At 47.4% G+C, this 22,576-nt stretch overlaps 1 protein-coding gene across 1 annotated transcript in view; it reads right to left on the reverse strand.

Moving 5' to 3' along the window:
- EFCAB6 (EF-hand calcium binding domain 6) overlaps positions 1-22,576 on the reverse strand; it is a 239,175-nt gene that overhangs the window by 116,758 nt on the left and 99,841 nt on the right. Inside the window, 5 exon segments of the mRNA XM_028490698.1 lie at positions 5,298-5,466; positions 7,056-7,229; positions 14,143-14,303; positions 14,394-14,453; positions 17,089-17,256. Of these exon segments, the coding sequence (XP_028346499.1) occupies positions 5,298-5,466; positions 7,056-7,229; positions 14,143-14,303; positions 14,394-14,453; positions 17,089-17,256 (732 nt within the window).

A 22,576-nucleotide genomic window follows, 5' to 3' on the forward strand; every position in this document is an offset into this window, starting at 1 on the left:
AATAACAGTTTCCCATTAGGAACAGCCAATTCCAGGGAACTGGAATTGTAAAGCTGCCCTCAAATTCCTGATGAACGGAATCGTTCAGTTAGTCTAATTACTCAGTTAGGCTAATCTTGACTTACGTGTCCTTGGGTGTTTAGTCACTTTATGTTTCCCATGGGTCACTAGTCCCAAGCAATGAAACTTCTGCTTTATCCATGTTCCCCATGTGGCTTAGTCCTATTCCAAGTATGCAACAGGCACCCTCAAAATGTTTACTGAGGGGAAGGATAGCAGAGACTGTTGTACTTGCCTGCCTAATGCATATTCTATCCTTCTCCCATAGGGACAGAACCTTGCTTTTTCTGTAATGTGCCCAGCCAAAAAATTACATATATATATATTTGTATTTATACTATTTCCCATTCTTCCCTATAGATCGGTATGGCCATATAACACAGTCCTGGTCAATAAAATACAGGTGCAAGCTTACAATACATCACAATAAAATGTAAGTGGGAGGAGCTTTCAAGAAAGCCCATTAAAAAGGAAAGACTTCTCTGGCTCAAGCCTTTTGCCCTTCCCTTTTCCCTTTCTTTATGCCTGAAACATGTGTGTGATGGCTGGTGTTCCAGCAGCTATCTTGCATACATGAGGATAAGACTGGAAGAGTAAAAAGCTAGAAGCAACCTGGGTCTCTGAAGACAGTGTAGAGCTGCTGCACTGGCCCAGTACCAACAACCTCTGGACTCCTTGTTATAGGAAAAAAGCCAGCTACTTTTTAAATTTAAGCCACTGTTTGGGGGGTTTGCTGCTAATTCAGCAAATGAAGGACAGGGAAAGGGGAAGAGAATGTATCTAGAGAAGGAATATAAAGATTCTAGATTACCTTAAAACTCAAAAACAGTTTTCTTGCCACATTACCAGTTCTTGACTCGTTATTTAAATAAATTGACACATTTAAAAATGCGTGATAGTCACAGGCTTTGCAGTGCAGTGGTCAGAGCAGTGAACTGGGAGAGGGGGATTTCCTGGGAGAAAGAACATGTGTTACAGGGTTGTTGTGAATGCTGGTTTAATGCATGATGCAAAATATGCAGGCCAGGTCTACTACAATTCCAGAAATTCCTTTCCCCTCCACCCGTGGAAATTCCACACTTAACCATGAAAAACACACTGAGTTCATGAAAACCCCAACTGAGTTCATGAAAACCCCACTCCTCTGTCGGGGCTGTCAACTCAGTGTGGTGTCCCTGGTTATCCCACACTAACCAGAAACTCTGAGATCTCTTACACCCAAGACAGAAAAAGGGGAAAGATCAATTATTAGTTAACAGATAGAAATTGTATAGCAGACAAAAACTTCCTGACCCTGGGGGGGAAAACCAGTAACAGGGTCTCAGCAACGACTACGCAGGGACTTGTGGACTCACTGACCTGGAAGCTCGTGCCGGGCTCTGGATTCTATTCTTAACGGCTCTCCCTCACAGAGCCTGTGTAGCCAATCACCTCCCGCCCCCGCCGCAGGGAAGGCGATGGCTGGTGAGAATAAATAATCAGCACTTCTAATTTAGAGTGTAAGGTATTCAGGCCAAGGGCTAAGCGGCGCCTATGCTCAAACGATGAGCAAGCGCACGGACACGGAATTGGGCGAGCAGGTACATGGGACTTAGATCTTCACTCCCAATTCCCTGGGCATGAAACTCTGCAGCCACTGCAGTACTAATTGGTGAGACAGAGATTTGGGAGAACAGAAGGGCAAGAACATTGCCTCTCCACAACCAAAATGGTAGGAAGAAGTGAAGGGCCGTTGTTATTGAAAGCAAAGTCCTTCCCACCGGCCTCCAAGCTGCCAGCAATTGTACCCAGCTAGCCTGTATTACACCCACCAAGCCGGTGTCACACCCAGCGAGGGTCTGAGGCTGACACAGACCAGCGTGGATTCAAATCCAAGTGCCTGAATGGCTTACCAGCTGAACAACGCTGAGCCACGATCTTAACTCCTAAGCTTTGGTCTCCTCGTCTGTGAGATGAGCCCCTCACGGGGCTCCTACGAGGATTATAAATAAAGTAGGTAAAGCAACTTCCCCAGAGCCTGCACGCTGGAGGGTCAACGAATGCTAGGTGTGGTGAGGACCACCACCATCAGCGTCACCATTCCAGCGACGGTAAGCATTATCCTCGTGGTTATTACTATTGCCGTTTTTACCATTACAGGACTATTATTATCATTTATACTTAAAGCTCTCTAAAGGAGTTGGTTTCAAAGGTCTCCTTGCCGCTGAAGTTGGAAACCTTTAACCTCTGGATGTCCTGCATTATGTCTAATCTAAATTCTTGTTTCTTTCTACAGTAGAAGTCCATGATTTTTCCAGCTCTGACTTCACCAGTAGTAGAATCACTCTGATCTATAAATAATTTATTTAACAATGAAAATTTACATTTATACAATGCTTTGAGGTTATCAGCTTATAGAGTTGAAATCTGGGTCCCTAGAGTAGACTGTTTAAAATCACCCCACGGCTACTGATCTTCAAGTTAAACGGTTGGTCACGACAGGATGTTTCCAAAGGTTAAACCCAACAAGTCACCAGAAGGGAAACCAGTAGACTATTTGCCTAACTGCGTTCACAGGGAACTGACTTGTTAGTCTCTTGACACGACAACAAACCTTTTCCCCTGCATCTCGGTCCTCTAGTGGTTTCTGTTTCCTTTCCCCGCCACCGGCACGTCTCGTCTCGGGAAAGCCAGGGAACAGGAGGCAACGCCCTGAAGCAAGGGGAGGACGGCCACTCCTGCGGCTGCCCCTCGCGTCGGCTGGAAGGCGGGGACGCTCAGGAGGCAGGGAAGGGAGCTAGGGCGGGTTTGCCGCAGACAGGCACGGGAACCGGCCTCATGTTTAGGGATTCCAACGGGCCTCTGAAACACCTGCTTCCCTCACTCCTCAGGCCGCCACCTGAGTCCATTCAGGGCTCGCTGGGGATTCTAGTTACTCAAGTTCATCAAGTTCATCCGTTCATTCAGCAAACGCTTGCCGGGCCCTACTCTGTGCCAGACCCTTGGGATGCATCCCTGTCCAAAAGAGATAACAACGTCTACCTTTGGAGCATGCGTCTTAATGGAGGAGGACAAGCAGACAAGCAAAATAAAGAAATGGACTACAGAACTGTAAGTACAATGTGGGCGGCAGCTGGTGACGGCGCCGCGAAAAGAAAAATAGGGTAAAGGAGATCACGGGGGTGGAGGTCGGGCCGTGTTCACGACGGGGACGTCAGGCTCGGACCGAGGCTGGCAGGCGGTGAGGGGACGCCCAGGCCAGCACCTGAGGAGCTGGGCCAGGGGGAGGGGACAGCCCGATCAAAGGCGGGAGCAGGTCCGCGTCTGAGGGAGAGCAGGAGGCCAGTGTTGCTGCAGCGTACGTACAAGGGGGGCGGTGAGAGTGGGGGTCAGAGAGGTGAGGGGTGGCTGGGCCGTGCTGGGCCTTCTAGGACTCTGGTTTGTATACGCGGGATGGGGGGCGCCGTTGGAGGGGCCCGAGCAGGCGTGGCCCGCTCTCACTGACTTGCTGGAGGGCCCCCCGGGCGGCTGGGTCGCAGCTAAGCTGTAGCGGGCGGGGCAGCACAGGAGAGGGCGAGGGGGCCGCTGGCTGCGAGCGGGGCTGGCGAGCAGCTGCCGTATCCCGGGGCGAGCTCAGGGGGCCGACAGGCGCGGGTGATGCGCTGGATGTGGGTGCGCGGGAAAGGGGCCGGTCGGGGGGGACTCCAGGACTCCAGGCCCGAACCGCTGGCCAAGAGGCCGCCCCAGGCTGAGAACGGAGCGCGCGCTGGCCGAACCTGTGGGACAGTGCTCTGGGGCAGGAGCTAGCCACGGGAACGAGGGAGCCCCCGGCTCAGCGACGGCCGACGAAGCCCAAGGTGGAAACTGCTCGGCTCAGCGGACGGGCCTAAAGGTGCTCTCAGGCGAGCAGGTGGGAAGCTGGCCTCGGAGTCGCGGGTGTCAGTCCCAGCTTTGCCGCCACCTACGGCCCTTCTCGAAGGCAGCCGCCTTGCCCCTCTGGAAAGTCAGAGGCAGACGGGTTGATGCCTGATTTCCTCTGAACCTGTGAACTGACTCTGGGAATCAAGGCCGCTGAGCGCCGTGGTCATTCGAGACTGTTGTGCTTCGGGGCCGGGACCGCTGCCGGGTGGCTCGGGGCTCGAGTCTAGGACCAGGCGCCCTGGGAGAGTTCCACGATCCCCGCCCGTTCGGCACCCTAACCCCACTGGAGTTGCCCCCGTCGGCGTTAGCAGTGACTAAGTATCGGCCCTGGTCCCCCAAGCCGAAATCTAGGAACCATCCTTGCATCTCTCCTCTCCCTGACCCGTTACCCCCGTTTCTCCTCACCACGCCCCGTATGCTCGCGAACATCAGATCCTCCACTTCGTGTATTTTGTTTGGGGAAGGGGAGGTCTGCACTGTTTCGACAGCCATCTAATCCCGTCCCTGTGCCTCCAGCCGGCTCCCTCACCATCCAGCCTCCATGCGGCCGCCGTCAGGAGGCTTGGAAATGAGATACGGAAAGAGCCTAATACAGTGCCTGGCGTGGGGGCAGGTGCTAGATAAATTGTAGCTACTAATATAATTGTTCTCCTCTTGGAAATATATTTCACTGCCTTCTTCTAAATTTGTCCACACGGACACTGCTACCTATTAGCTGCAATGCTTCCCTTAAGAATAGCTGAAGGGATCATAATAGGAATTTTAAGCAATCATTTAAATTAATTCCTGAGAAGTCTATGCAGAACCCTTCAAACGGAGTCCTTTCTGGCAGAACCTCGCCAGTTCCCACAGGCACATGCAAATCAGCACTCTGAGCTTCGCATTTTCCCTGCCAGGTTTTTTCCCCACTTTCTGGAGGAACAAACCACAGCTCTGTTATCGCAGCATAGCGGGGACCCCTTGCTGGCAGGGATGGGGGCCCCCGAGCAGCTTCGCTCCCGCCTGCACGCCGCCCCACCACATGCAGGGAGACAGGTACTCAGCGGATGGCCAAAGAATGCGACAATGAACGCTGTGTTTGGAAAGTTTAACTATCAAAAGCCGGCCACATCCAAATCAAAAGCATGCTCTGAGAAAGTTGCCAAAGACATTTTTGGCCAGAAGAATCCTTTCCAATTGTTGAAAGATGCCTAGAAATGAATCTGCTTTGCCCTGGAATAAACCCTTAATGAAAAAACTTAAATGTCTATCCTTTAAAGCGTGCTAGTATAAGAAAACAGCTGAACTTCTTCAGGAAAGGAGGAAATACAGAAACAAAAAGAAACCCATTCTCCGACCTTCCTGAAGTCACGTACATTAATCTCGCCGTCAGGCTCCTTGCGGAAGTCCAGAAATCGTTTTCTGAGTGCCGGGTCCTGCTGCCGTATACGGTTTTTGAGTTTTTCAATAACCGCATCCTTGGTCATATTCTTGGTCACAGCACTTTTACTCTCAGTGGGCTTGGCTCTAAAATCACAAGCAGGCACACAGATGCAGCAGAGCACTTCCTGTAGACCTCACCCACGTACAGTTCAACCCAGGACAGCAAGGGGGTTTACCATCCCCTTTTCACAAAGGAGGAAAGAGATGCTGAGGTCGATGGAGTGACTTGAGGACTTCTCACACACCCATGGCTTGCAGGTCCAGAGACAGGCCAGCAGCACGGCGTCGGGTAAAGCTCTCCCTGAGACGCCAGCACGTGGCAGCAGGCCAGGGTGGGGAGCTTCAGAGAAGGGGCTGCTGTCATCCTTGTGCTAAGATTTTCAGCTGTGCTTTGAGCTGGCTGAATGTGCTGTGTGACGGGGAAGACATGGCTGAAAAAGGATATTTTTGTGAACCGGGAAAATGAAAAGTCAGAGCCTATTATAGGCCTTCAATTAAATAGGCCGTTATGTGGTAACTAGATCAAAGAGGTCATCAAACAGCCGTGGGAAGGAGGGGACGTCCACGATTAAACCAAGCTGATTCACAAAATCAACTTAATTTATAAAAGAGAGATCTTACGTGATGTGCTCTGGGTCTGAGCGTGAGAATGTATGTGTCATTGAAGGATAATTATTCTTCAGCTCTCCAGAAGTCTCCTGGACCCCGTTTTGACAACCATGAGATAGTCCTGGAGAAGAGACTTCTACTCCTTTCCTGCTGCTTCCGTCGGCTTTAGGAGCTCTCCAGGAATGCCCACACTTTATGAAATGCTTAATTGCTATTACTTCTTTCACTGCTTTTTAGGAGGCAGACGTATCTCATCACAGAATATTTAACCTTTCTCTTAAAATACCATCTTTCTGCCCATTCATAAAGCAGCTACTACTGAAGTGCCCAGATATTCAAATTTCATTAGCATAGCATTAAAATATTCCCATTGCTCTACACTTAAGAATTTTTTAAAGGGGATATGACAACGTGAAGTCGGCTGAACAGTTCTACATTTTACCTCTCCTTGTGGATTTTTTTATAAGCTATGAACAAGCAAGTTAAAATAATACCTTTTCATGAGATGAAACCTCTGTTTTTCAAAATGAAGAAGAGCTCGAGTATTCATCAGTCTGACTTTTAATAGATTTACTAACTATGTTTTATTGTTACAATTCAATTTGGCAATCATTTAAATAATTCCATCGTTCATGTTAGAAAATGTTCACCAGTTTAATGAGTATATTTTGCAATAAATATTCAACAGTGGTAAGGAATCTAAGTTTCTGGAGAAGAATAAGTGTGAACGCAGGTACGTAGCAGTTGAGTGGCAGGCGGGTCCTCTGGGAGTTGAAAGTCCTGGGTCCTTCCCCCAGGATGAGCACCATGCTTGTGAATAACCCGAGGTAAGACCCAGATCTCTCAGCTTTCAGTTCTAGAATTAATAGGTCAACGCACTAATTCCCAAGATCTCTGCTGCTTGCTCTAAAATCCCCGACTTTAATCACTGTTTTTATACTTGGCCATCTTTCTTAGTTAAATCATAAAATATTTAAATACTCAGTCAACAAATATTTATTAACTATCTTCACTGCGGTAGGCACAGTGGTTTTAATAAACGCCTCCATTTTGCTTTATTTTACCTCTCAGAAAGATCTGGCTGCTGCTGCTTCCCTTTTTGAAGATGTTAATTTAACAGCTGATCCTTTGGAACAGGAACTGGAGAGACAGTGGGTGGGCCATTAATTCCCAGGCATGCCAAAAGTCTCTTGTAAAGGATTCTGCCTGAAGCAGTATCCTGAAACTTCCTGCAGAGTCTGAACTTCAAAAATAATTAGAACACACCCATTAGAATGGCTGAAAGAAGACTGGCCCTACCAAGTGCCAGCAAGGATGTGGGTCACTATGGCCCTCCTCCGCTGCTGGTGGGATGCAAAATGGTGCAGCCACTTTGGAAGACACTTTGGCAACTGACTGTCCACTCCCCAGAGGAACCAGCTGTTCCAGCCCTAGGCGCTTAGCCGAAAGAATAAAAATGTATGTCTACACAAAGACGTGTAACACATGTGGCTTTATCTGTAATAGCAAAAACTGGAAACAAACCAAATGTCCATCCATAGGGGAATGAATCCACAAAGTGGGGTGAGGCCATGAAACAGAATTCCACTCAGCAATGACCAAGAACCACACAACCACATGAGTGAACCACAAAATCATTATGCTTGGTGAATAAAGCCTAACAAAAAAAGAGAACATCTTGTAGCCTTCCATGTATAGAAAATCCTAGAAGATGCAAAGTCATCTGTAGTGACATGGTGCTAGGTGGGTGGAAGAGATGAATTGCAAAAGGGCACAAGAAAGCTTCAGGGGGAATGAAAAAGTTTGGTATCTGGATTGACAGCGTGCGATGGGTTCATGGAGATATATACACATGATGGATTTCCTCAAATTGTGTGATTTAAATATGTGTAGTTTATTGTTTGTAAGAATACTGCAATAAAGATATAATAAATGTAAAATAAAAAATTTCGTGAGAAATTTGGTATGGAATTATGGAAGTACTTTATTGGAATTTTGGGATATGCAAATATTTGAGAAAAACATAGGAAACCACTAATATGGCAGGATCTTTTTCTTTTCAAACATTTTGTTTGTTAATATTTTTCTAATCATAAAGGTTGTACGTGTTCATTGTTGCAAACTTGGTAAAGCCTGAGACCCAAGAAAAAATTCCACAGATCCGTTAAAATGCACAAGGCTTAGAGCACAGTAGGTGTGGCCGTGAGCCCTGGATTCTGCCTCCCGGGGTCTGGATATCGGCTCCGTGACTGAAGGCGGGCTTCACGAGGTCTGGTCCGCGGACACTTCCCCGGCACAGTGAGGCCACGACTCTTTTCACACGAATACACGATGTCATTTGTCTCTTCCACCCTGAGTCTCTGGTGCGTGTACAGCGGACTTTCCAGAGGCTGCAAGGCACGTGATCATTCCTTGCTCCGACCGCTGGTGGAGTGTGTGCTCGTGTGGGCTGCGCTCCCTAACACGGTCTAAAGCTGCAGAAACGTGCAGGGTTTCCATGAGGAGCCAGAGTGAGCTTTCAGAGATCAGCTCAGCTCAGTTTCTTTACAGCACTTTACTAGCTCCTTACCGGCTCCTGGGGGTTAGCCCTGCTATAATTTCTGTAACCTCTTTATTATCCAATAAATCCTTATTTTGAAGTCCCAAAGTTTTTCCTGAGCCTACAGGGAAACACAAGTAGTAAGTGCACTCTCATTTTCTGCAATGACAGGTTAAAGGTCTCAGTCTTAGCTTCTCATACAGTAAGTACTGGTAGACACACTCCATACAACAGAAACCCTTTGAGATCCTTGATAACTTTTAAGAGCATCAAAGGGTCGGAGAAGCTCTGACCTGGGGCACGGGACCCTTTCTGTGCTTCAGTTTCCTTGTCTATAAAATGCACGTAATGAAAGTCCCCACCTCAGAGGATTACTGTAAAAATTCCATACGAGGATCCACGTAAAGCTGCGAGCCCTGGGCTGGCCTGCTACATGTATCTGTGCTCAGTAAACCACAGCTGGAATGACAGGATCACAATATGACGATGACATGCATGTAGCCAGGGGTCAGGGCATGAGCTCCAGACTAGGCTTTGCTCAGTAAGTACTAGCAATTGTTATAATTGCTTCAGTAACACTCGGTGATGAGCATGGCGTTCAGTATTACAGCTACAGCTGTGAGAAAACCAAAGCAATGCCCACCTCTTGGAGCTGCAAGAGGCTGGGAAACCGCTCATTCTGAACCGAGGGAACAGATCACCGAAAAGCCCAGAGGCAACAGAGAGCTTGGTGTTCTCAAGAAATAGGAAGCCAGTCGGCCCAGCTGAGCTGGGACCTGCAGAACAGCCGCAGCATACGAGAGCTTCCCATGGGCTTGCTACTGGGTGAGAGGCTTTATGCCTATTACCTCATTTGATCCTGACCACAACTCTCTAAGTAACATTTGCAGGAGGAAAGAGGCTCAGAACTTGCCCAAGTTCACAGCTAGCTCCGGGCCGAGCCGGGATTTGAACCCAGGCAGTCTGGCTGCAGAGCCCGAGCTCTGGAGAGGTTTTTTTCTTTTTTTCAATTAATTAATTTATTTTATTTATTTACTTTTGCTGCACTGGGTCTTCGTTGTCGCGCGCGGGCTTTCTCTAGTTGCGGTGAGCGGGGGCTACTCTTCGTTGCGGCGCGCGGGCTTCTCATTGCGGTGGCTTCTCTTGTTGCGGAGCACGGGCTCTAGGCACACAGGCTTCAGTAGTTGTGGCACTCAGGCTCAGTAGCTGTGGCTCGCGGGCTCTAGGGCGCAGGTTTAGTAGTTGTGGCGCACGGCCCTAGTTGCTCCGCGGCCATGTGGGATCTTCCCAGACTAGGTCTCGAACCCGTGTCCCCTGCATTGACAGGCAGATTCTTAACCGCTGAGCCACCAGCGAAGCCTCTCTGGAGAGGTCTGAGGATCCTGACGGGCTGGGAAGCCACGCTCTGTTAAAGCATCTGGTATTTCCCTAATGGCAAGAGGACACCCAATTGCTTCAAGCAGGGTTTTAACGTGATCGTCTTTGTAGTTTAGACAAAGACTGACTACGTAATGGAGAAGAGAATAGGGGGGCTTCTATCTCAAATATCCAATTGCCTGTACAACCAATCCACTTAAGTTCACTCATCCATTCATTCATTCCGTCGCTTGACACTTCAGATGCCCTGTCCGTGAGCCGGGTACGGTTCCACTCCTAGGTACCGGGACTTTGGGAGTGAAGAGACAAAGTCCCTGTGCTTTACATCCTTGGTGGGTGGCACAGGTAATAAACATAAACAAATGACAAGAGCCATGAAAAATGGAGCCGGGTGACAGGTAGAGAGTCCCTGGGAGGTGGGGTGGAGGGGAGGTGGAGAAGGAGGAGAACAGAGTGACCTGTCACTCTGGGTGGTGGGGGTCACCAGTCTCCTCTGCAGGTTAACACGTCCAAAATGGAACTTCTGATTTTCAGCCCTGAAACTCCCCCAGCTCAGGCGACAATCCCGAGTACGCAGATGCTCAAGCCGGAAGCTGGGGCTCATCCTCGCTTCCTTCCCACCCCACCCCAATCCACGCCCCTGGCAGTCCAAACACACCCTGAACCTCCACACGAGTTCACGGTGTGTATTCGTAGGAGAACCACAGAGATAAAGGGTAGCTCCATTGGTTGGCGGGGGGGGGGGCGCGTGGCTGGCGGTTCTTGTTACATCAAGTTGATTTCCAAAGGGGCTTTATCATTTACACGCCCACAAGGCACACGTGAGAGGACCAGTTTCTCTCCCTCCCTGCTCTATCTTTTAACGTGTTTGCAAATTTACAATTCTTTTACGTCAAGTGATATCTAACGTAGTTCATATTTCCTTCTACTTATTAACCTATATTTTAACAAAGCGATAGCAAGTCTCACACTCAGAGTGCTTGGCAGATAGAGACATCTCGTTAGGATTTAATCATATTGTTTTCATGAAATGCAGTCTTAGTGTAACCTCTTTATAGCAAGTGATGATGCTTTTACATGTATGGTGGTAAGAAAAGCCTTAAAAAAATTAATATACTTCAGAAAAAGAGGAGTTGATGTAAAGAAAATAAAATGTACTCAGGGTAGAACATGAACGCCCAAAGTTGGGGCGACATCTTCCTTTTTATGGACAAGTAAACAGAGACCCCCAAGAGGTTCCCCTCTCTTGCCCCTTGGAAGTTGCAGTTTCCCAGGGTTCCTATTCCTTCTCCAACGTCCCCCTCAGCTGATGATCTCACCTCCCCCTGCACTGCACGGAGGAAACCGAAGTCCGGAGGGCGGGACTCCTAGGTTAGCGGCCACGCCCACCCCTCTTCCTGGCCTGGCTCCGTCTATCAACACTTTTTCTCTCCAGCCTCTGGCTTTCCACTGACTTCTCCTCCCAGCCCACAGACAAGCACAAAGCCTGTCTGTGAAGCAGGTGAACCCCTTCTCAGCACTGCAATCTACACTCCACAAACATCCCTGACACCTGCTGGGGGGGTCCACCCGCCCCTCCCAGCCCCGGCCCCTGCTCAGCCCACCTGCTTCCCAAGCGACGTCGGACCTGGCTGGCCTCCTGCTGCCCCCTTAGCCCCAGGCACCGCCCTTCCTGTCCCCTTGCCCCAACCTTCTCGGCCTCCTTTGCGGCTGGACCAGCCAGGGCCCTGGTTGTCTGGTGGTGTTCTGCCAGGTCCCACCTGCAGCCCTCTCACCTCAGACGGCCCCCCATCCACCCCGGACAAATGCTTGTTGAACGAATGAACGAACTGTCGGTGTGAGGAGGACGCTGGAGACTCATCACGGCCCAGACTCCTCTCTGAGCCCCACGTCCTCCTGGAGTCTTTTTCCCGTGTTTTCACCCCGACTGGCTGACTCCTTCTCTGTTCTCTCACTGGCCAGCAGCCCCTGGCATCACTGGAGACTCCTTTCCCTCCTCTGCCATCAGCCTCCCGGTCCAGAGTCACCAGGTCTGTCCTTCTACTGCCCACACCTATCCCAAAGCAGTCGCCCCCTGCAGTCCTCTGCCGCCCCCTCCTTTCAAGCCTCTTCTTTCCCTCTCTCTCCATTATGTCTGTTCCCCGCACCGGAGCCAGAGCGATCTTTATAAGGCACAAATCTGCAGTGGCCACCCACCCCCGTGTAAAGCCACCCGCAGGCTCCAGTTCCCCCTCAGCTCTGCTTCTCAACTACGGCTGCAGGGTACAGCCAGCGGGGATTTCAGCAGACCCGTGCCGGGCCAGCCTGTGGACGGGGCTTGGCATCAGGGTTTTCAAAGCCCTCTGGGTGGCTCTCAGACCCTGCGGAGAACCCTGCCCGCCGGGTGAATCTGGTTCCGTGGTGTAGAGCCACGGTCCCTCCTGCCCGCCCTTTGGTACCGTGCCCCTACCGTCCTCCCCAACACACTCCTGCCCCAGTTGTCCACGTGGACGTGCCGTGGGCCCCGAGCCCTCTGGGCTTTCTCCTGCTAGCCTACAGCCTGAAATGCTCTCCCCTTCCTTCTCCAGATTCAAGCACCGCATCCCTGGGGAGCGTCTCGCCCTACATGCCACGCCCCCACGCCCCCACGCCCCCACGCCCCAGCCTCCACGCCCCCACGCCCCCACGCCCCCACGTCCCAGCCTCCGGGCCGTAAGTGTCCTCCAGGAATTGCGCACCGCCCTCCGGGCTCACATGCCACGCGGGGTGCATCTGCATCTGTTTCCCTCACATTAGACCACTCTGTAAATGAAGGGGTTTCTGTAAACCTATTAACAGGACGGCCAGGATGCAGGAGGCTCGCGCAGTACTCCTGAGTGACAGACCAAGTGGAGGAAGAAGAGAACCGCCCGGCCAGCCCCGGGCTCCGCTGCCCCTCTCCCTCTCTCCCTCTCCCCGGACACGCGCAGCTGAGCCACGAGCCAGCGAGCGACTGAAGCCCCTGCAGACCCGGGCATCAAGGCGGCCTCCCCCCGTTGCCCACTGCCCAGCCCAGGCCCTCGCCCCTCCCTGAGCTCCTCCACAACCCTCTCTGGACTTGCTGTCACCTGCTTCTCCCCTGTGCCGTGTTTCTTCCACCCACTAGCGAACTGATCTTTCTGCAAACGTTCCGTAAACTGGGTGAATGCAAACACCCGGCCTGGCACGCCAAGCTCTCTGCAAGGCCCTCTTCCTGGGGAAAGCCTAGGCCTCCCCCTCCTCTTCTTACAAACCGCAGCAGAAACGGGCTATGAGACATGAGTGTTCACAGAAAGGAGATTCAAGAGGCCAACAATTTTCAATAAGATCAACTGTGTTTCAGGTCACTTTAAATCAATGTAATGTAAAGAAAAACAATAAATAAGATTTTTAACATTCCAATCGGAAGGAATGAAAGAGAATCGCTGTGATTCCGCTGGATTTCCACCCACAGTGATCTCCCAGATCACTGCCCACACGCGGGGAAACACCGGCCCCCGTCCCTGAGGCCGTGCAGCTCTGAGTTCTGGGACAGCAGCAAGTGGGTGGCAGGTGGCGTGTCGGAGGCGTCATGCCCTGCAGAGTGCCGGCTCGGCCTGCGGGTTGTCAAGGTCATCCGCAGAGAGGGAATGCCCCAAGGGGTGAGCCCCTCCGTGTGGAGGGTGAAAGGGACACCAGGCAGGGGACCCCTGGGGCCTTCAGGACACCGTTCTCTTCTTTCTCTAATATCCCTGTCCCCCCCGCCCCCCAGCTTCGGCTCATCCACCACAAATTAAGTTTTAACCTAAAATGAAAGAAAAGTATAATTCAAGTTACCATTTATGGGCTGGCTGATCATAGCCGGACACCCTGGGAGGTAAAATGGCATAACGATTAAGAGCATAGGAGTCATGCAGACTGCAGCCATGCAGCCACGCAGAGCTAGAACCCAGGCTCCACTGACTAGCTGTGTGACCCCAAGAAGGTGCTTAACGTCTCCAGGCCTCCATTTCCTTATCCACGAGAGGAACCGTCATAGCTGCCTTACACGCTTGTGGTGAGGACTATATGACACAGCATATAGGCCAGACTCTCAACCAACGCCCGATGCTTAGCACAGACTCAATAAATAGGAGCTATTATCAGTACTACCTACTAACATGGCAAAAAAAAAAATACGTAGAAAAAGGTTTAAAATTGTGAAACAGACTTTATGGAAAACATGGCATGAAATTAAATTTTGTTACCAGAAAACTTACTTTACTAAATGTTCGGTTGTTAAAAATGGGCAGAAAACGCGCAGGATTTTCTTGAAGTTATTTCGCCCAATGAGCCCCGTGTCTCCAAGGTCATGTGACCGCAGCATATTATAGAAAACCTGTAGATTCCTGGCAATGGAGTCATGAACAATTTCTTCCACCTAACAGAAAAAACAAACATATTTACCAAGCTGCACGTTTGTAACCTGGGGTGGTAGCACCTTGGGGCCACATAGGAAAGCGTTACTTACCGAATCCCAAGCCAGGAAGAGAGGTGCCTTGGTGTCTTTACAGGAGGATATTTTGCTTAGCTAATTGGGAAAGAGAAAATATATAAATACAAATCAGTCATAAAGGCAGTAGGAGATTTGGAGGCAGGCGGACTTGGATTGCCAGCTTTGTCCCTGATTATTAGCCAATAGCTTTAGACCTTGAGAAGTGAGCTTCCGCCCCCCCCCCCAATCCCCATCTGGAAATGGGATAATAACTTTTAACTTGTGCTTATTTTTAAGAAGTACAGGAAACATGAAAAAAATCCATCACCTAGAAATCAAATAAATGCAAAGGGAAAGAATAATGAGATGACATTTTTGCCTATCGGAATGGCAGAAATTAAAAAGGAAGCAAACTGCTAGTGTTGAAAATGGATAACATCAGACAATTTGATAATCTACAGCCTCTAGAGTAACAGTGACTGTCTCTGGGGAGTGGCTGGGGACAGAGGTAGAGGGAAAACTCACTTCCACTGTATTCCCTTCTGCATCTTTTGCATTCTGTACTTCATACATATATTCAACTTTTAAAATAATTAAAATATTTTTAAAATAATATATAAAAAAATAAAAATAAAATAAAATAATATATAAAATTTTTATTCCATTTCTGGAAATTTATACTAAAGAAATTATCATAGGATGATGCAAAAAGAAAAAAAAGGAGGCACTACAATATTCCTTGCAGCAAAATTTATAAAAGGAAGAAAAATGAACACCTAGATTATAAGAGCAGGGAATATGCTGCATCTTTTAATATTACATAGCAGAATTTTTACTGACACTAAGGGTTAACAATATGTTAATCAATGACAAACTAAAAAGTCACTAATTATGTGGTCTCATTTTAAAATAAAATAGATACTATATATGAAAGTATACATATATCCAGTTCATCAAATTATATACATTACATATGTGCAGTTTTTATATATCAATGATACCTCAATAAAGCTGCAAAAAATCATATGCCTGTGTAGGTATAAAGGTTTGGAAGAATATGCAACAAAGTATAAGAGTGAGTAACAGGGCTTCCCTGGTGGCGCAGTGCTTGAGAGTCCGCCTGCCGATGCAGGGGGGCGCGGGTTCGTGCCCCGGTCCGGGAAGATCCCACATGCCGCGGAGCGGCTGGGCCCGTGAGCCATGGCCGCTGAGCCTGCGCGTCCGGAGCCTGTGCTCCGCAACGGGAGAGGCCGCGACAGTGAGAGGCCCGCGTACCGCAAAAAAATAAATAAATTTAAAAATTAAAAAAAAAAAAGAGTAACAATGTAACCCAGTTCCTCAGTGTTAGAATTAGCAGTGATATTAAGTTTCTTCTATTTGCATATCTCTGCCTTCTAACGTTTTCTAATTCACTTGTTTATATTAACACTCACTCAACAAACTGCTTTGTGAGTGCTGCTGGGCTATACCCGTGGGTACAATGGGCAGTAAAACCAGAAAGGCCTCCGCCTTCCTGGAGGCACGACAACATCGTGACAGAAACGTGACCCTGTGACTGGCACAGGTGTGTGAGGTGGAGGACTGCACGACAGGCTTCATCAGAGGGGTCAGGGAGGGTCCCTGGAGAATGGGCCCTGGACCAGGGAGCAGGAAGGGGATGCTGGCAGGAGCTGCACTGCCGAGGATGGCGGCGGGAACCTGGGGAGCCCGAGGACCCGGGCCGTGCGGCGGTGGGGAGAGCCCGTGAGAGGCGGCAGGGCTGGACCACGCGGCACCTCATCCGCTACGTGGGGAAGTTCTGCTTTATCCTGCGGGTCCCAACGCCATTAGAGGGTTTGCAGCCTGGAGGCTGACAGCGTCTGACTCAAGAGTAGGCAGAGAGCACGCTGCTGGGCCACGTGGAGAGCAGGCTGCTCACGTGTCTGTATTTCTGTTTTTAAAGAAAAAAAGGTGGCTATGTGCAGGGCTGCTGTGACAGCCAGAGGCGATGGTTTACAAAAGCTAACACAGGGTCTGTCCCACGGCAGAGGGTTCTGGAAAAGTTGCACTTCTTCATTTTTGCGTGTAGAAGCGCTCTGGGACTCACTTTTGAATCAGCGTTCAAGAAGGGTTGAGTGACACGGTTTAGGATGTGCACAAGGTGGGCGTTCAGGAAGCCATAATACTGAAACCAAAAGCTAAGCTGTGCCTGGTAAAGAAAGTCGTTAACGGACGTTTCAGCGAGACTCTGTCAGTGCTTACTGCACGCATTATCTGAAACCAATCTGATTTTTTAAAGTCCTTAAAATGTTAAAATGCTAATAGCTATTAAAGTTATAGACGCATTTTTAATAATAAAACCATCAACTTTTCAGCCAAAAGAAACAAATACTAAAAGTAAGTGTTTGTCACTAGAGGCAATAAGCAGTTTTTGTTTTTGTTTTTACTGCAAGACATGATTGCAAGAGCAGTGCCGCTGCAATGCTGGGAAAAGGAGTCACATCCAGCGTATAAAGTGCTGTCACTCAAGGAAAAGTTTTCAGAAATGTCAAAGAGCATCCTTCGATGAGACTTAAAAACTCAAAGTTAAACAACTTTTAAACACAACTCTTACTTAAAAATTAACCCAGCTGAAAAATGTGCTCATCCATTTATTTAAACCATATTTCACCTGCATCTCTTATTTCACTAAGAACACTTAAGTTTCCTGCCGTAAACAGAAAAGCAAACGTGAAGTTGTCGTAAAACTCACCTTAGGGTTCTCTTCAGGCAGTTCAATAAACGTGCTGACATTGACCCATCCGGTGCACCCAGGGTCAAGCGTTTGCACTAGTTCTTTGAATTCTGAATCACTTATTTTTACAACCATGCAATTTAGAATATGTCGCAATTCTTCCCCTGTTATATGTCCGTCAGGTTTCTGAGCATGAGAGTATATAAGGGAATTTTTTAAAAAGAAAAAAAGGAAGGAAGAGCATGACGTGTATTTAGCAGCACTTAATAAAGCGTGAGTTTGGGCCAGATAGAATCATGATGTGAAACAAGAACACCTCAACTGATGATCATCACTGTATAACCCACATGCCAAGAGCGGTCGGGGGGAAGGGAATCTAGAACTTTGCAAGTGCAGTTCCTACAAGGTTCTCTGTCAGGACATGGCGGGAGACAGTCCCAAGAGAGGAAAGAGGCTGACCCTTTTCCCAGGACAGGCTGAATGCTGGCTGTCACGGGGCACCACAACAGCTCCTCCTGCCCCAACCCACCTGAGGGCCCCGCGGCTCAGCTACATGGGGCACAGAACTCCCTGGAAATTCAATTACAACTAGCCGATTCACTAAGAATATTAACCATGCTCGTTTTCACTACCACCAACCTCATCACTTACATAAATGTACAATTACTTAGAGAAAAAATTTCAGCCATGCTGCATAAAGAAAACATTATGAGCAAAATACTGCGAGGCAAATTTCTTCCCCCGGAATAAAAAGTTACCGATAAGTAAATTCAATATCAAAACTGAGAGAAACTGTTCAATGGAAAAGCAGGGGAAATAAAGAACCCTACCTCTTCATAGGGAGATATGGCGGATACCAGTGTGACCAAAGACTTGTTAAGTGATAAAGCAGTGTATAAATGTCAGCTACGACTTTGGGGTCCAAAATCTGAAAAGGATATAAGGTCCTCTTGGAGAAAATTAAGTAATTTAGAGGATATGTGCAGGGCACTTTTTGGTTTGGGAGTGACAATTGTTTAATGTCCAAACGGGAATCACTGACAACTAATAGTTATGATTTTCAGTAAATTTATCAACGATCACCGCTATCTAATTCCAGAATATTTTCATCACCCCGAAGAAATCTTGTGCCCATTGGTATTCACTCTCCATTTCCATCTCTATCCTAAGGCAACGAATCTGCTTTTTAACTCTCTATATCTGCTTTTTTCTGGATATTTCAGGTAAATAGAATCATACAGTATATGCATCTGTACGCACCTTCCATCTGGCTTCTATCACCTACTATAATGTTTTTGAGGTTCATCCATGGTGTTGCATGGATCGGTATTTTGTTCCTCTTTATTCCTGATATTACTATTCCATTGTATGATAGGGCACATTTTGTTTATCTTGTCATAAGTTGATGAACATTTTGATTGTTTCCAGTTTAGAAATTATGAATAATGTTACTATGGACTCTTGCACACAACCCTTTGTGTGGACACATGTTTTTACTTCTCTTGGGCAGATACCTAGGAGTGGAATTGCTGGGTCATGGGGTAAATTTCTGCTGAAATTTTTAAGAAACTACTATGTTGTTTTCCACAGCAGTTGCACCATTTTCCACTCCCACCAGCAGTGTATGAGTTCCATCTCCACAATCTCACCAACACTTATTGCTGTCTGTCTTTCTGATAGCAGCCATCCTAGAGGGTGTGAAGTGATATATCTCATTGTGGTTTTGACTTGCATTTCGCTGATGACTAATGACGTTGAGCATCTTTTCATGTGCTATTTGGCCACTCCTATATATTCTTTGGTGAAATGTCTATTAAAATCTTTTGCCCATTTAAAAAATCAGGTTGTCTCCTTATTGAGTTCTAAGAGTTCTCATATAGTCTAGATACAAGTCCTTCACCAGATATATACTTTACATATATTTTCTCTCAGTCTGTCATTAATGGTATCTTCCGAAGCACAAAAGTTTTAAATTCTGATTAGTCCAATTTACAGATTTTGTTCTTTTATGGATCATGCTTTTAGTGTCACATCTAAGAAATATTTGCCTAACACGAGGTCACAAAGATTTACACATATGTCTTCTTCTAAGACTTTTACCGTTTTAGCTCTTATATTTAGGTCTATGGTCCATTTTCAGTTAATTTTTGTATATGATGTAAAGAAAATGTCTAAATTCATCTTTCTGCCTATGGATATCCAATTGTCTCAGCACCATTTGTTGAAAAGATTATCCTTTCTCCTACTGAATTGGTTGAAAATTAACTGACCATAAATGTAAGTGTTTATTTCCATACTCACAATTATGTTCCGTCAACAAATAAGTCTATCCTATGCCAGTATCACACTGTCTTTATTACCGTAGCTTTATCCTAAGATTTAAAATCTGGAAGTTTAAGTACTCTAACTTCATTCTTCTTTTCCAAAATTGTTTTGGCTATTCTGCCACCTTTGCATTTCCAAATGAATTTTTAAGATCAGCTTTTCAATTTCTGCAAAAAAGCCAGCTGGGATTTTGATGGGGTTTGCATTGAATCTACAGATCAGTCCGGAGAGAATTTCCACCTTTATAATATTGATTCTTCCAATCCATGAATATGGAATGTCTCTTCCCTTATTTACATCTTCTTTTCCTTTTAACAGTTTTTTACAATTTTCAGCATACAAGCCTGGCACTTCTTTTGTTAAATTGACTCCTAGGTAATTTATTCTTTTTATGCTATTGAGAATGGAATTGCTTTCTGAAGTTCATTTTCAGATTGTTCATTGCTCATTTATAGAAATATGACTGATTTTTGTATATTGATCTTGTATCCTGTGACCTTGATGAATTCATTTATTAGTTCTAGCAGTGTGTGTGTGTGTGTGTGCATTCCTTAGAATTTTCTATTACAATAAATATCATGTTGTCTGTGAATAAAGACAGTCTTACTTCTTTCTTCCCAATCTGTATGCATTTTATTTCTTTTCTTGCCCGATTACACTGTCTAGAACTTCAGTATAATGTTGAAAAGAAGTAGCTAGAGCTGAGATCATTGTGTTTTTCCTGATCTCAGGGGGAAAGTATTTAGTCTTTTACCATTAACTGTGCTGTTAGCTGTGGGTTTATCGTAAGTGCCCTTTATCAGGTTAGGGAATTTCCCTTCTATTCCTAGTCGGTTGAAAACTGTTATCCTGAATGAGTGTTGAATTTTTTTAATATTTTTTTCTGCATCTATGATCATGCAGTTTTGTCCTTGTTTCTATTTTGTATTACATTAATTGATCTTTTGGAAGTTAAACAAACCTTGCAGTCCGGGGATAAATCTCACATGGTCGTAGCATTTAATCCTTTTTACATGTTGCTGGATTCACTTTGCTAATACTTTTTTGAGAATTTTTGCAACCATATTCACAAAGGATATTGATCTGTGATTTTCTTTTCTTGTGATCTCTTTGTCTGGCTTCGGTATCAGGATAATATTGGCCTCAGAGAATTAGTTGAGAAGTGCTCCTGCTATACCTTCTGAAAGTTTGTAAAGGATGGCTATTTGTATAAGCAACCTTTCTAGCCTTCAATGTAGAGAATTTGCACATTTTTCGTTAGATATATTTCTAGGTATTTGGTTTTTTAAAATATTATTAGAAATGATATTTTAAAACTTCTTTTTCTAATTGCTTACCGCAGGTTATAGAAATATTATTGATCTTTGCATATTGACCCTGTATCCAATGACCTTCTCAATTCTATTATTAATTCTAATATTTTTTTGAAGATTCTTGTGGACTTTCTATGTATAAAGTCATGTGAGCTGCAAATATTAACACCGAGAATAAGAGTACGTGGACAGGCAGAGTACAGATTGTTTCCGGGTGCAGGAAAATGAGCCACAGCTGATGTAAATGGAAGTGACCAGGGTGATGGGCCCGCGTGGAGGGAGGATGGCAGCGTGTGGAGGCGGCACACACCGCTTGCTTGGAGTGGCTCTAAAGCATCTTCGAACAGCTCTGTGCCCCTCTCTACAGCACGGGGACCTGCTTCCCAGGGCTGCCCTCTGTAGCCAGGCAACAGGGCCACCCCTGCCCACTCCTGGCTCTCTCCCTGTGCTCTCCTTCTCCTTCCAGGTCCCAGAATGTGGCCAAGACCAGGTAACTGGTCGGAGGGGTTGGAGCGGGCATCTCAACTGGAAACCACGCCCTTGCAGCTCTCAAGCATCTGATGGCCGTGGCTCTCCTGTTTTGCTCCAGAGGCTGAGCTTATTGTCAGCAGGGACTTCACCTCATTCATCTACGAGTTCGACCTAAGCGCCCAAGGCCGGGTCCGGCGTGGGGCAGGCACTCAATCCCCCACCCTCTCATGTGTGTCCGTCAGTCTGTTTGCCGAGCGGTCCGTCAGTGACATATTTGGCATGGTAAGCATTATGACAGTTCTCCGTTAGCGGAGATGAAGATTTCACTATTTTTAATTAAATTACTTCTGCAGTATACTAATACAGGCTGAGGGGGATGAACACACGGACGCCTTCGTTTATCTTAAAGAGGTGGTCCACCCGACACGCTAGCAGGCGGCTCAGCGCAGGGCGGAACGCGCCCGCTCTGGGGAGGCCCGTTCGAATCCTGGCCCCATCACTCACTAGCTGGGAGCCTCAGGCCGGGCACGCGCCCCCACGTTCCCTTCCTCAGCAAATGAGGACGGAATAAAAGAACTGAATGAAGATGACGATAGGGTCCACCTCACAGAGGTGCTGAGCGGCCGACGTGAGCGAATACGAGAAAATCACCGAGGACGGGGCCCGGCACACAGTCAGTGTCACTATTCCTGTCCATCCTGAGAGAACAGGCCATATGGGCATCGAGATTAATGACAGCTGGTGTACCAACTAAAGCGTCTCCCCCACGAAAGCAGGACCCCAAACCTTGGAATCCACACCAGGCAGCGGCATTCTAGACGGACAGAGGTGCGGAGCCCCAGCCTCCAGAGCAGAGAGCACACCCCAAACCTATAGGTCCGCCTCCAGGCCCTGGGGGCCTCCCCAGAGCCCTGCCCCACAGTGCAGACTGCCCCTCGGTCGGCAGACTTTGCAAGGTGGACACGGAGGCCGAGGAGCTCCTCTTTGGTACTCGCTCAAGTATGAGTCTGAGGCAAAATAATTCATTGCACTCCTGGTTAGTTACTAGAGATTCAGTTGCTGGACGTGCTCAGTAAATACCTAACTTGGGAAATATTGCTATGTACCGAAAGCATCCGAATGCTGCTTTCTAAAATAAACCTGAAAGTGGGACAGGAGCTAATGTTTCAAGCAGAGTCGTGAATAAGCCTCCCTTTGCAGTACAACGAAGTAAGTAAACAGGCTACTTTGGAACTAAGAAAATGTCCCTGTCGTGGGCTACAGTTGGTTATGAACCCATAAACTCTAGGCTGGGGCGTGGGAAGATGGGTCAACAGGTCTGGAGTAGTCCTGAATTAAACAGCTAATCATGACTAGTCACTCCATTCTTAACCATCTTGACACACGTGGTTCTCAGC

The sequence above is a fragment of the Physeter macrocephalus genome, chromosome 6, assembly GCF_002837175.3.
Source record: "Physeter macrocephalus isolate SW-GA chromosome 6, ASM283717v5, whole genome shotgun sequence".
NCBI classification, from domain to species: Eukaryota; Metazoa; Chordata; class Mammalia; order Artiodactyla; family Physeteridae; genus Physeter; species Physeter macrocephalus.